At 43.5% G+C, this 14746-nt stretch overlaps 1 protein-coding gene across 1 annotated transcript in view; it reads right to left on the reverse strand.

The window, feature by feature from the left end:
• DZANK1 (double zinc ribbon and ankyrin repeat domains 1) overlaps window positions 1–14746 on the reverse strand; it is a 65720-nt gene that overhangs the window by 42022 nt on the left and 8952 nt on the right. The window contains exons 4-8 of the mRNA XM_082645503.1: window positions 11629–11743; window positions 10130–10226; window positions 9029–9147; window positions 5804–5889; window positions 933–1050 (exon numbers count right to left, since the gene is read on the reverse strand). Of these exons, the coding sequence (XP_082501629.1) occupies window positions 933–1050; window positions 5804–5889; window positions 9029–9147; window positions 10130–10226; window positions 11629–11743 (535 nt within the window). The remainder of the gene's footprint in view (window positions 1–932; window positions 1051–5803; window positions 5890–9028; window positions 9148–10129; window positions 10227–11628; window positions 11744–14746) is intronic.

Consider the following 14746-nt stretch of genomic DNA (forward strand, 5'->3'; position numbering starts at 1 on the left):
AAAACTCTGGACTTTGAATTTATTGAATAGTGACTTTTTCTCAGTGACTATCTTTTTAAAATGGTCATTTTCAGTCAACTTCACAGACCCTTTTATATCATTTTGTAAACCTTAGTCCAAAAAAGCCCCAAAGTGGGCTTCTCTGGTGGCGCAGTGGTTGAGAGTCTGCCTGCCGATGCAGGGGACACGGGTTCGTACCTCAGTCCGGGAAGATCCCACATGCCGCAGAGCGGCTGGGCCCGTGAACCATGGCCGCTGAGCCTGCGCGTCCGGAGACTGTGCTCCGCAACGGGAGAGGCCACAGCAGTGAGAGGCCTGCATACCACAAAAAAAAAAAAAAAAAAAAAAAAGCCCCAAAGTATCACGTGTATAAAAGATGAACACATTGTGGTGAAGGTTTTGATTTTTAGTAAGCCAAGTATGTTTTCTAACTAACTACAAACTTAATGGTAGGATAATATCAATTATTATCTACACTTAGCTAAAACTTTTAAATTTAGATATACTGATCAATCTATAGCCTACATAAACAGCTTCTTTGGACAGAATGAAGTATCCTATGGATATACAGACTTGTAGTTAGTACTCCTGGTCATTTATTTCTAGAATATATTTCCTTATTGTCCCCAGGTTATGAACAGAAATATCATATAAGTAGGAAACATGTATTTATCCATATGTGAATCATTGAAATAAAAAGATTTCAGTCTTTTTCTGAGCCTATGCTTCTTCAAGGCCACACAAAAGAAATGGCATTGCAAACAAGTTTTTCATTCCTAAGTAGCAGTGTGGATAGTACAAGAGTCACTTGCCAGTAATTTTTTCAACAAGTATTTATGTTTGTGGTTCACGTGTGCCGGGACCTCTGCTCCTGCTGCAAACAAAGATCAGATAAACCAATGGAAGAAGATTTTAAGGATTCTGCTGCTCACCTGAGCTCCTTCTGGGGGTGGGAGACGACAGCCAAATATGGGCGGGACAGAAGAGCCACACTCTAGACAGTAGCGGGCAAAGGGGTCAGACGGGCGGGGCACAAGGCAGTGGGCACACCTGCAACAGAAGAGGGTCCTGACTGGCCATGTTCTGAGGAGTGCACACTGAGAAGTCAAGTGTCAATCTTGACAAGCATTCAAACGTGTTTTTTGAATAAAATAAAACAGAAAGCAGAATACACTCAAAGTCTACGGAACAAGTTCAAGATGGGAGATGCTTGTCTAGTCATTTCATTACAAAGTGGCCGTACGGCTGGGACTGATGGTGCCCTTCACCTGAAGGCCAGGCCCATCTCACTTCCCGGCCGCGGCAGCAGTCTATCAGCGCCTTTGACCCCCATTCCCAAGTGGGGCCCCAGTCGTCCCATCACCTTGGATCTGGCGTGTGTGAGGGTGAGACGTGGGAATTCCAGGAATGCCCACGCTGCCCTTTGCCGACTCCCCACCTGAGCACTGAGCTCAGCCTCAGCGAGAGGTCCTCTTACCTGGCACTCCGGAGTCACTGTCAGTCAGGCCCTGCCTTTGTCTTCACTCACCTGGGTGGAGTCCGAGGCTCTGCCCCAGCAACGTCTGGCCCCATTTCCTAGGCAGCCGGGTCCCATCCTTCAGCCCTCACCCACCTACCTCGTTCTGGGTATCAGCCAAAGTGAAAGGACTCCAGGAACTGGGCTCCCCTGTGAATAGCACTGCTGCCGCCAGGCATTTCCAGGCAGCTTGGGGCCCCGATCCTGTGACCTATCTGAACTGCTCAGCATCTACGACGTTTGCATACTGTGCATGGATGGCTTGGTTGCCTGCACCAGTCTCTACCATGGCCTCTCACCAATCACTAGCCTTTGTAGTTGAGTCCACTTGGGGAAAGGATAGACTTTTCAACAATGGTGCTGGGCAAGCCGGATAGTGACATGAAAAAGAATGAGGTTGGACTGATTGATACCTTATGCCATATACAAAGACTAATACAAAATGGACCAAAGACCTAAATGTAGGAGGTAAATTTATAAATCTCCCCGAAGGACACATAAGAAAAAAGCTTCATGACACTGGATTTGGCCATGATTTCTTGGATGTGATCCCAAAAGCACAGGCAACAAAAAAAATAGATAAATTGAACTTCATAAAAATTTGAATATCAAAAAATACTAGCAAGACTGAAAAGACAACCTACAGATGGGAGAAAATATTTATCAATCATATATCTGATAAGGGATTAATATCCAAGGTATATAAAATATTCTTGCAACTAACAACAAAAAACAAACAACCCGGGCTCCCCTGGTGGCGCAGTGGTTGAGAGTCCGCCTGCCGATGCAGGGGACACGGGTTCGTGCCCCGGTCCGGGAAGATCCCACATGCCGTGGAGCGGCTGGGCCCATGAGCCATGGCCGCTGGGCCTGTGCGTCCGGAGCCTGTGCTCCGCAACGGGAGAAGCCACAACAGTGAGAGGCCCGCGTACCGCAAAAAACCAAACCAAAACAAAAACAAACAAACAACCCAATTCAAAAACGGGCACAGGACTTGAATAGACATTACTACAAAGAAGATGCCCAGGGCTTCCCTGGTGGCGCAGTGGTTGAGAGTCCGCCTGCCGATGGAGGGGACACGGTTCGTGCCCCGGTCCGGGAAGATCCCACATGCCGCGGAGCGGCTGGGCCCGTGAGCCATGGCCGCTGAGCCTGCGCGTCCGGAGCCTGTGCTCCGCAACGGGAGAGGCCACAACAGTGAGAGGCCCGCGTACCGGAAAAAAAAAAAAAAAAAAAGAAGATGCCCAACATCACTTGCCATTAGGGAAATGCAAATCGAAACCACAATGAAATACTACTTTACACCCATTAGGATGACTATTAGAAAAACAGAAAATAAGTATTGGTGAGGATGTGGAGAAATTGAAACCCTTGAACATTTCTGGTGAGAAAGTAAAGTATGCGGCTGCTGTGGAAAACAGTTTAGCAGTTCCTCAAAAAGTTACACATAAAATTACCACATAATCCAAAAATTTCAGTTCTAGGTAAATACCTCAAAGAATTGAAAGTAGGGACTCAAAGAGATACTTGTACACCAATGTTTATAGCAGCATTATTCATAATAGTCAAAAGGTGGAAACAATTCAAATGTCTACCAACAGATGAATGGATAAATGAAATGCAGTATATATATACACAATGGAATGTTTTTTACCTTTAATATGGAATGAAATTCTGATACATGCTACAACATGGATGAACCTTGAAAATATTATGCTAGTGAAATAAGACACAAAAGGTTAAATATTGTCTGATTCCACTTACATGAGGTTACTAGAACAGGCAAATTCATAGAAACAGAAAATATAACAGAGATTACCAGGTGCTGGAGGGATAGGGGGTTGGGGAGTCATTGTTTAATGGGCGCTGAGTTTTGTTTGGGATGATGAAAAAGTTCTGGAAATGGAGGGTGGTGATGGTGGCCCAACACAGTGAATGTACTTAATGCACTGAATTGTACACTTAAACATTGCTAAAATGGTAAATTTTATTTATGTATATTTTACCACAATAGAAGTATAAAGGACTGTAAAAAAATAACTGATTATGTCAAATAAAAGTAATAATGTATTGTGGGGTTCATAATATTTGTAGAAGTAAAATAAATGACCACAAGAGCACAAAGGCTATAGTTATCCAGTTACTGGAAGTATACTGTCATAAGGTTCCTAGGCTATAAATGAAGTGGCATGATACTACTTGAAGACAGACTGTAATAAGTTAAAAATGTGTGCTATAAAGCCTAAAGCAACCACTAAGAAGAAAATTTGTAGCTAATGAGTCAACAAAGGATAGAAAATAAAATAAAATCATAAAACATACCCAATTAATCCAAAAGGAAGCCAAAAAAAGGGGGGGCAACAAAGAATAGATAAGACAAACAGAAAACAAATAGCATGACAGCTGACAAATTCAAACATATCAATAATCAGAATAAATATAAATACTCTCAGCAGCCCAATTAAAGTGCAGAGATTGTTAGATTTTTTAAAAGCAAGACCTGATTATATATGCTGCTTAAAAGAAACCAACTTTAAATAGAGAAACACAAATAGATTAAAAATAAAAGGATGAAAAAAGATACATCATGCAAATACTAATCAAAAGAAAGCAGTAATGGCTATTTTAATATCAGACAAATTTGATTTCTGAGCAAAAAATATTATCAGGGTTAAAAAGGGTTATTTTGGGGGGGAGGAGGGATAAATTGGGAGATTGGGATTGACATATACGGACTACTATTATTTAAAAAATATACCTAATAAGAACCTACTGTATAGCACAGGGAATTCTACTCAATACTCTGTAATGACCTGTATGGGAATAGAATCCAAAAAAGAGTGGATATATGTATATGTATCACTGATTCACTTTGCTGTACAGCAGAAATTAACAAAACATTGTAAATCAACTCCACTCCAATAAAAATTAATCTTTTTAAAAAAAGCTATTCTGTAACGATAAAGGGGTCAATTCAGCAACAGGACATAAGATTCCAAGAGGTTTATATGTTTAATAATAGAGCTTCAAAGTACATAAAGCAAGAGCCGATAGAAATACAAGGACAAGTAGACAAATTCATAATTATAGTCACAGATTCAGCATAATTTTCTCAATAATTGATAAAACAATAGACAAAATCAGTAAAGATAGAGAAGACTTAAATAACACAACATTGTATTAGTTTCAGGGGTACAACATAGTGATTCAGGAATTGTATATACTGCAAAATGATCACCACAATGTCTAGTTAACATCCATCACCATACATAGTTACAGAATGTTTTTTCTTGTGTTGAGAAGTTCTTAGATTTACTCTCTTAGCAGCTTTCAAATATGCAACACGGTGTCATTAACTATCGTCACCATGCTGTACGTTACATCCCCAGGACTTATTTATTTTACAACTGAAAGTGTGTGCCTTTTGGCCACCTTCACCTATTTCGCCCACCCTCCCAACCCCCAGGGAGATGCAAATTAAAACCACAACTACCACCTCATTAGAATGGCCAAAAATAAAAATAAAAGTGTTAGTGAAAATGTAGGGAGACTGGAACTCTCATACATCATACACTACTGGTGGGAATGTAGAATGGTACAACCTCTTAGGAAAACAGTTTGACAGTTTTCTTAAAAAGTTAAACATATGCCTACCATATGACCCAGGCATTCCACTCCTAGCTATTTACCTAAGGGAAATGAAAGTATATATGCACAGGACAACTTGTATACACGTGTTCATAGCAGCTTTATCTGTAACGGCCCAAAACTGAAAACAACCTAGATGTACATCAATAGGAAATAGGATAAACAAACTGTGATGTATCTGTACAATGGAATACTACTCAGCATTAAAAAGAAATAAACATCTGATGCATGCAACAACATGGGTGAACCTCAAAGTAATTAGGTGGAGTGAAAGAAGCCTGGCAAAGGAGTAAATACCGCATCATTCCATTTATATACGGAATCAAATGCAAACTAAGCTGCTGGAGATGGGGAGGGACACGTATGAGGATTTCAAAAGGGTGCGATGTAGGACATTTTTGAAGGTGACGGATTTGTTCATTTTCTTGATTGTGGTGACAGTTTCAAGATTATATGTATATGTCAATTGTACTCTTTAAGTGCAGTTTATTGTATGTCATTTGAACCTTTAAATATTGTAAAAATTTAATAAAAAACAGTTGGGGCAAACACCACTGTTATGTCCCATCCTCAAATTCTTCTTGACCATACTGTGTCTTAGCAGGACTTAAGAAACAGTAAAGAGAATGCAATACTTACTTGAGAAAGTCTGTCTCCCTTTGAATCCTCATGATCTCTGTGCTTGTCAAACTCTTCTGGCCAGTTATATGTGCAAAGCCAGGGAACTAAAATTAAGAATATGTATAAAATCATGCTACAGTACAGTAAAATTACATTAAGAGTTCATTTCAGTGCTTTGTCCTACCATATCTAGCGGCCATCTTTTAAAAACCATGATGGGGAAAGTCTTAAGTAATGATGAATTGTTAAGTAATAATTTTAATTAAAAAATTAAAGTGATGTTCATCATCAGACACATATATTTCATTAACAACAAGAGTTTACAAGAAAAGAGATCTGAATTACCATCAGACAGACCAGATTTCAGAATTTAGAAACCCAAGTGAGCATCCATATTTCTCAAAGATTAAATCCCTAGGAAAAGGACTCACCTGAGAGAACAGTCATCTGCTGTTATCCAGAACCATTTAACTCACTTAGATATATTTTAATGTGAGCATCCTCTTTGTACCAGGCACTGTATTTGATGCAGGGTTGGGGGACAAAGATAAACATTACATAGTCCCTGCCCTCAAGGAGCTGAACTGGTGTGCATACAAAGTACTGAAACACATGGGCTCAGTGTCATAACACATCTGTGTTGAGTCCCACGAGAACCTGGGGAGGTTACGATCCCATTCACCTGCTCGGGGAGAAGGGCTCCCCAGGGCTGTAATGTCTGAGCTGGGCCTGGGGAAGTAAAGAACAGTTTGTTAAGTAGACAGAAGGACAAAGGGAATTCCAAGTAGAGGAAACCCACGTGTGAAGACACAGGCAGGGCAGTGATGGCCCATCCTGCTTGTCGGATATGGTCCAGGGGTCGGAGTGGCAGGCGAAGGGAACAGAAAGGACGGCTGAGGGAGAGAAGCTAACACTTATGGAGGGTCTGAGAGTAGGAAAACGTGCCTGGCACATTTCACAGTTACCTCCTAAGGTCAATCGGCAACATTATCCCCATTTTATTTTATTTTTGTAACATTTTCTTCTGATATAATTTCCAACATAGAGAAAAGGCGCAGGGATAGTACAACTAACTCCTTTGTTCGTGTTGACATCTTGCCCCAGGTGCTCCATTCTCTCTCGGAAGCCTGAGAGTAACCTGCAGTCATGACTCCCCTCCTCCCCCCCACAAACACTACAGCATTTCCCAAGAACGGGGGCGTCCTCCTACACAACAGTGCAAACATCAAAACCAGAAGAGTCAGCGGGGATACGATACTAGTATCTAATCCACATATCTTTGTTCACATTCCGTTAGTCGAGCCGGCAATGGCCTTCCCAGCTATAATTTCCTCCTGAACTAGGGTGCAGTCCAGGATCACACTTTGCTCTTAGTGGTCATGTCTTTTCTGTCTCCCTTAATCTGGACTCTCTCCTGAAGCCAGCACGCCGAGAGCCCGTGCTCCGCAACAAGAGAAGCCACTGCAATGAGAAGCCCACGCACCGCAACCAAGAGTAGCCCCCACTAGCCGCAACTAGAGAAAGCCCGCGTGCAGCAAAGAAGACCCAACGCAGCCAAAAATAAATAAATAAATTTATTTAAAAAAAAAGAAATAGAAGTGTCTTTAAAAAAATTTAATTTGATTGTTAAAATTTTAAATTCTATTATAACACAGAAAGGTACAGGTGTGGGTTTCTCTTGCAAATTCCTCAGATGTGGCAGCGCTGAGCCTGCTGGCCTTCTCGCCAGTGGCCAGCTGGGCTTTCACTCCACATACGGGTTCCAGAGAACCCACAGCTCTGGGCCCTGACACTAAAGCCAGGCGTCAGCTGTCATCTACCTTCTGCCCAGGCTGTAACGCACGGCTACTTGGCTGCCTCGCCCCGATGGTGACCTCACCCCTGATGGCGCCCCCTGGCGCCCCCCGGCCAGAGGCTCGGCTCAGAGACACCTGTCTCCCTGGTGACTGACCTGTTGTAACAACCACCAGCATCCTTAACGCTGATGTTTGCTGAAGTAAGCTTCAGTTAGGACTGAGCAAGAATATTGAGAAGAATCTCTTACCGTATGAAGAAAAAGAGTGGAAGATAAAAGTTTTGTGGTCCTTTTTTGGCCTCCTTTGTCCTATGAACTCTAGTCAAATTCCCCAAATGTGTCCCCATGTTCCTATTTTTGGGAAATCCGAATCTTGGGATCTTTATTCTATCTTTTCCTTGGAAACAACTCTTAAATTACTAGGTGGGCAAGGAAATCCAAATACTCATGCACAAAGGAAGTAATTCTTTCTAGACACATTAATTATGGACACATAGACTTTTTCTGAAAATAATTATGAATATGTTTTGTCATATACCATTCATCCTTCAAAATGATGTTGTTTCATCTCAAAAGCGGTATTCTTCTTTGGGCTACAGTGGCAAGCACTGATCGTAGGAGTCGTGTGTGCTCAGCAGTCCATTTGGAAACCAGGTCAGCATTCTTCCCAGAAGACTGGGAAGGGCAATCTTCTATTGCAGGCATGGCTCTCCTTTTGTTTAGTGGGGTTTACAGGCAGGCCTTATGAGGTCTGTGGTCCTCTGGCCTGGGCTTTGGGGTCCTCCAGAAAATACAGTGGGTGGGCAGATGAAAGAACCCAGGAGGTCAGGCTGAGTTATACCGCAGCACTGGAGACTGGAAAGGAAGGAAGGAGGTGGACCTCGGGATCAGGATAATTGGTCTTCCAGGCCAGTGATCTGGTGATTCTCAGGTTGGGTTGACATCGGTCATCCACAGCCTCCATCACAGGCTTATGGACTTAGACTCCCTAGGAGCACTGCAAGAGCAGGTAGCTGGCAATCTGTCTACATACTTAAAACTCCCCCCAGGTGGCTGTGACGGGCAGCCAGGTTTGGGACTCATGCTTCTGACCTCCCTCATACTTGATGATTAGCGCGAGCAGCCTTGAATCATGGGCACACAAGAAGCAGTTGTGGTTGGATAGAAAATGTGACTCCAGGAAGGCTCTACCTGGCGCTCAGAATTGGAGGAAGAGAGCAAGGTGTCCTGGGGCCAAAGAGCCCGTGCTCCGCAACAAGAGAAGTCACCGCAATGAGAAAATCAGGCACTGCAACGAAGAGTAGCCCCTGCTCGCCGCAAGTAGAGAAAGCCCGCACGCAGCAACAAAGACACAACACAGCCAAAAATAAATTAATTCATTCATTTAAAAAAAAAACCCAAAAACACAATAGGCATTTAGTACCCTAAAGATTGTCTTTAGAAGTTACCTGGGGCTGCTGGGTGGCTGGTCGAGAGCCTGATTCTTCACGGAAAGCTGGGGGTTCCCGTGGGCTTTCTGAGAACCGAAGATCTTTCAAAGTTTTAGGGTCAGTTCTTTCACCCACGTCTACGATTATATCAAAAACGTCATTCTGTGAATATCTATAATTATATATGCATTCATGCAACTGTGTCTTCATAGTTAGGAACCTTTTAATAAGGGACCACTGTTGTCACATTCTTTCTCTAAAGTAGAATTATACAAAGAAGCTCCCACTCGGTTAAATTAATAGCAATAAAGAAAAGAATTAACCCAGACTGAGAAAATTAAAATCTGCCCTGCAACATTCCATAACATTCCACACCAGGCTGGGAAAATGGATAAATCCAGTTGCAAGGTTAGCAGGAAACATCATGTGTCCCAAGGACACACTGCAGCTGTAACATGTCGTAACAGCCCCCACTTTGAGTGACTACTGTTTCTTACTTGCCAAGAAACCTTGTTCCCTAAAATCAGATTATCAGAAATTTTGCTGTTTGAAATCTTATCAGTAAGAATGAAACATCCAACTCTTGCCTGGAGGACCCAAGTCACTTTGACATAGAGAGGCAGCTTCAATTTCCAACCCTGGTACAGAGCTTCAGAGAAAGGTTTCTGAACACAACATTCCACATTTATCTTTGTTGTTTCCAAGGTAACAGAACCCTGGTCCCCTTCTCGGGTCCATACCTCATACCTCGTGGTGACCATTTCACACCGAGCCCTGCTTTGCTTGAGCCTATCAAAACTCTTCTTTCATTTAAATTTCATCCAAACTCCACCCTTCCCCCTATAACTGTTATCTGTGCTTTGGTTGATGAGATCCCATGGTTCCTCTGGTGTGTGGTCTCCCACGTTGCAATGAATCGATAAATCTGACTCTGCTGGACAGCTGGACTATCCCTCATGGTCTTAAGCTGTTGGCTAGGACAGCATTAAAAGTCAAATTATAGCTTACTTTATTGTTCCAGTGTTTCTTATCCAACCCTTCTGCAGACAAGAACACAAGCACTGAACCTGTTTGGTGGTTTAGAATATAAAATCTTATCTTTGTCCTGTCACGTCATACCTGGAAACTTTCCAAGGTTAACATTCCAACCCAGTTTATTTTCAACATTCTTATATTTCTTCTTCCCTTTTGATTCAACAAATCCATTTTTCAGTTCCTAGGAGGGAAGAGATTGCATATCAATCCCTTGATTCTGCCCATTTAGATATGAAAATTAAAAGTTCCATGGTAGAGACAGTGACATAGCCTGCACTTCTCACTGGAAAGGGTTTACAGTCGTTTTCACAAAGTGACCTCTGTCTCACCTTTCCCTGGAAACACACAGCTTTGAACCTGGGCTGCTTGGTGGGCAGCATGGGCAGCGTGTCTGCTTGGGAAGCCCCACCAGTTTGAGTGGCCAAGACCGGAAGCAGGTGGCAGCATATACAGGCAGGATGTCACCATCGTGGGAGTCAGAGTAATAACAGAGGGACCACCAGACCCAGGGGGCAAAGACAGGTTGGGGTCAGGCCAAGACAGTACTTCTGTCCACTACCTGCCCACACACGGCCCTGAAACATAAACACGTTTCTCTCTGGACTTCCTTCTCCTTGGGCTCAGTCCCTCGTGCTTGGTTGAAGCCTGAGCACCTGCTGCTACACGTGGGTTCAGCCCCTGCCCAGTGTAGACCCCTGACCACACGTGGGCCCCACACGACACCTGTACCCACTGCTCTGCTGCCACAGCCTCCTCTCTGGCTTCTGGTCAATCATTAGACTGAAGGGACTCCCAAAAAGCTGCCCGTCACCCCCAGCGAGACCTCCATGACTGAGACTTTTTGGTTGGTTGCCTTGCCATGGGCTGGCGCATCCTCTGACCCTGGGATCTATCTCACTGATGCCCAGAACCCAAACGTCCTTTCAAGACAGGTCTAGTTCATTCTCCAAAGAGATGAGGCTTTGCAGCTATTTGGCAATGAAGGTTTCAACATAACTGAAGGCCATGCCCACTGAGGGCTTCTACTAGTCTGATGCATCTAGTCAACAAATATACACCCTCTGCCCTCTCCTGCCTGCCCCCGTGCAAGATGCTGAGTATGGCAGACATGCTCTCTGACACCTGGGAGCCTACAGTGCATGGGGGAGACAGATAGGGAGCAAAGTATTCACAGCATCAAAGCATTTTATAAAAGGAGAAGACCTGGTGCTAGGGGAGCAGAGACGGAGCACCGACGCCCAGTTTAGTTTGGCTGGAATATAAACAGGGGAGTCACAAGGCAAAGAATGACTGAGGACAGAAACTGCTTCTTAGGATGCCAGGCTAAAGGGTCCTGCTTTCTTCGACAGGTAAGGACACAGGATGCTTGCTAGGAATCTCCAATGGGCAGGGTGGGGGAGGAACTGGCCAAAGGGTGGGAAATCAGCAAAGATACTTTGCAATGGTTGATACTGACTCCAACGATAAGGACCTGAAAATGGGCAGAATGACTGTGGTGGTAAAGGAAGGGGAAGACGCGACCACTGAGAATGGGAGCTGAGAATGCGGTGAGGCTCCAAATGCCTTAGAGCGTCATTACGTACCTGCTCTGGAGGGTCTTTGAGAACATTTTCCACATCGTCTTTTGAAGGGACTGTATCTGGCAGTACATAGTCCACCTGAAACACCTTTGTTACCATGGCACTCTGTCTGCAGTCTCTGAACATTATTCAGAACAGAAAAGGTCTGCGTGTTACACAAAGATTCAAAGACAAGGTGCCTGGCAATTAAGATGATTCCATAAAGTCCCTTAGTCTAGAGACTAAATTTATTGCATTTTAAATTTGGAGAAACCAAAATACAGCTTCTATAATCTTTCCCTCCCTTATTCTTATTCGGGATATCTCTTGCTATGTAACAAACCACCCCAAAACATAATGTCTTAAAACACAAAACTGTGGGTTCGCCATCTGTGCTCCCGGTTGCCATCTCTCATGTGGTGGCTGCAGTCAGGTGTCAGCAGGAGTCGATTCAAAGACCAACTCAGCCGGAGGTCCAAAATGATCTCTCCCCTCATGTTCCAAGCCTGGCCTGGGCTGGCCATTCAGCTCTCTCCTTCCCTCTCTGTCCATCTCCCTCTGCAGGTGGTGAACTTGGGCTTCCGCACAGTATGGAAGTGTCAGGGAGGTCAGACTCCCTACACGGTGGCTGGCTTCCCCCAGCATTTATGTTCCGAGAGACCAGAGCAGACACTGGAACATTTCTTGTGGTCTGGCCTTAGCGTCATGTCTGGTGCGTTATCTTGGTCAAAAGTAAGTCACAGGACCAGCCCAGGTCCAAGCGGAGGGGCTGCCCTGGGAGGCGTGGTTCATGGGGGGGCCATTCTGGGGGACCATCTATCGCACTCACCATAAAGATGTCATACGTTAAGTCTCAAACTATTCTAAAACAAAGAATGGGGTTACCTATATATCATTCATTCCATACGAGTCATGGGGATTTTCCATACCCCAGTTGTGGGTAGCACTATATAGGCTGCCCTGGGAGATTTGAACTGTTATTCCTCAAATACCAGCAAGTTCTCAATTTATTCATAATATTTCACAATGAATCTTGTTCCTCTTGGAAGCAATAGGAGTCCATTGAGAAAGCAATGCAGAGGGCCCAGAACTGAATTCTGGCAGTGATTTCATCTCAGAACCAGAAGCTCATCTATACTTTTTAGTTTTTAAAAGTTTTATTGAGGTATAATGTACATCACATAAAATTCACCTGTTCCAAGTATATAATTTGATATTTCATAAATTTACACAATTGTGCAACCCCCACCGCAGTCCAGTTTTAGAACGCTCCATCACCGAAAAATTCCCTTGTGCCTGTTTGTAGTCATTCCTTGCTTCCACCTCCTACTCCAGGCAACCATTGATCTGCTTCCCATCTCCATAGTTTTGCCTCTTCTAGAAATTCAAAATAAATGTCATCATATAAATATAGTCTTACATATCTGGCTTCTTTCATTCATCTTTTTTTTTTTTTTGAGGTTCGCCCATGTAGTTGCATGTATCAATAGTTCATTCATCTTTATTCTTGAGTAGTATTCCATTTTATGGATGTACCATAGTTTGTTTATCCATTGCCAAGTGGATGGTCATTTGGATTTTTTCCAATGTTTGGATTATTATAAATAATGCTGCTATGAGCATTCACATATAATTCTTTGTAGTATAAGCCCTGGAGGTTGTATTTTCTCTTGTTTGTAACAAACAAGTGCCTGACATAAGCTTTGCTTGCTGAGGCATCCACTTCAAAGGCGTCGATCTTGAGAATATACACTGCCGACCATAGGACTAGATAAAGATCCATGCCACCTCCCCCGACGGAGGCTCCTTTATCTTAGAGATCTTGGTTGGTTTCAATGACTGACCAATTGGGTTGCTTGTTTTTTCTCTTCCTGCTTTAAATTCTCACTCTTACATTTAAAATTCACCAATAGTGAGCCCATGGAACCCTAGTCCCCTCCCTCAACCCCAATAAAGGCAGAACCTCTGGCCTGTGATTTCTCCCTTCCTCACTCCCTCCCTCCATCCCCGTCTCTCCCTCTGTCTCTTTGTCTCTTTCTCTATCTGTGACCTCACTATGTGCCATGTAATTTCCAGGACTTGTAAGTCATAAACCTCATCTCTTTCAAATCTTCCTGATGATTATTGCTAAGGGCCTCTTGCAATCATAATAAGAACAAGGCCCTGTCCGGCCACATGTGTGGATAGATACACATGAGCAGAATTGCTGGGTCATATGGTCAGTGGGTTTAACTTTTTGGTTGTTCCATCTTACATTCCCACCGGCATCATCTGAGGGTTCCGGTTTCTCCACACACTCGCCAACACTTGATACTGTTGGCCTTTTTTGATCGCCTGTACCCTTGAATGTGTTCTCTGTAGGTATTTGCTTGAGATGTGTCCCTAGTGTATTAGGATGCAGGCTTGGCTGTTGTAACACAGAACCGAAACAACAGTGGCTTAAACAAGAGGGCAGCAACGGGCTGTAATCCACCCAGAGCTGTGCAGAGGAGCCATGGTGTCAGGGTCTTGGGTCAAGTTTCCACCGTGTTGCTCCACCATATCTAGGACATTGCATGTGTCCTCTGACCCAATGTGGCTGCCCACCACAGCCACATTCCAGCCAGTAGGAACCACAGGCCACCTCTTCCTTTAGGGTACAATCCAGAAGTTGCCATATCACTTCCACATGCATCCACTGGCCACACCTGGTGACATGGCTCCAGCTAGTTTCAAGGAGGACTGGGAAATATCTTTCTTCTAGGAAACACATGTCTGGCTAAAAATCATGGGCCCTATGATTCTTGAAGAAGAGAAACACAGACATTGGGAAGAGCCAGCAGCCCCTGCCGCATCATGGTGACCATACTTGGTGTATTTGTTTGATATGTTTAACTCTGGCTCCCACTAATTTGCACTGAAAGCTCACAGCTGGAACACAGGTGATTCTGTTTGATTGGCCCAGGAACTTAATACTGTTTACTTCGCCAGCTGCCTTCTTTCTCTGGTGTTTCTTTGTCTGCTTTGCTCATTGATTTTCATATTGGCCTTTGATTTAGTTTATCTGTTTCATTATCATTTCTTTTGCAATTTCTCAGATTTCTTACATGTTGGTTTTTTATATTTCTTAAAATTCTTGAAGCTTCAAATAAATATGTGTCCC

Source organism: Mesoplodon mirus (genome assembly GCF_964341445.2).
Source record: "Mesoplodon mirus genome assembly, chromosome: 15".
NCBI classification, from domain to species: Eukaryota; Metazoa; Chordata; class Mammalia; order Artiodactyla; family Ziphiidae; genus Mesoplodon; species Mesoplodon mirus.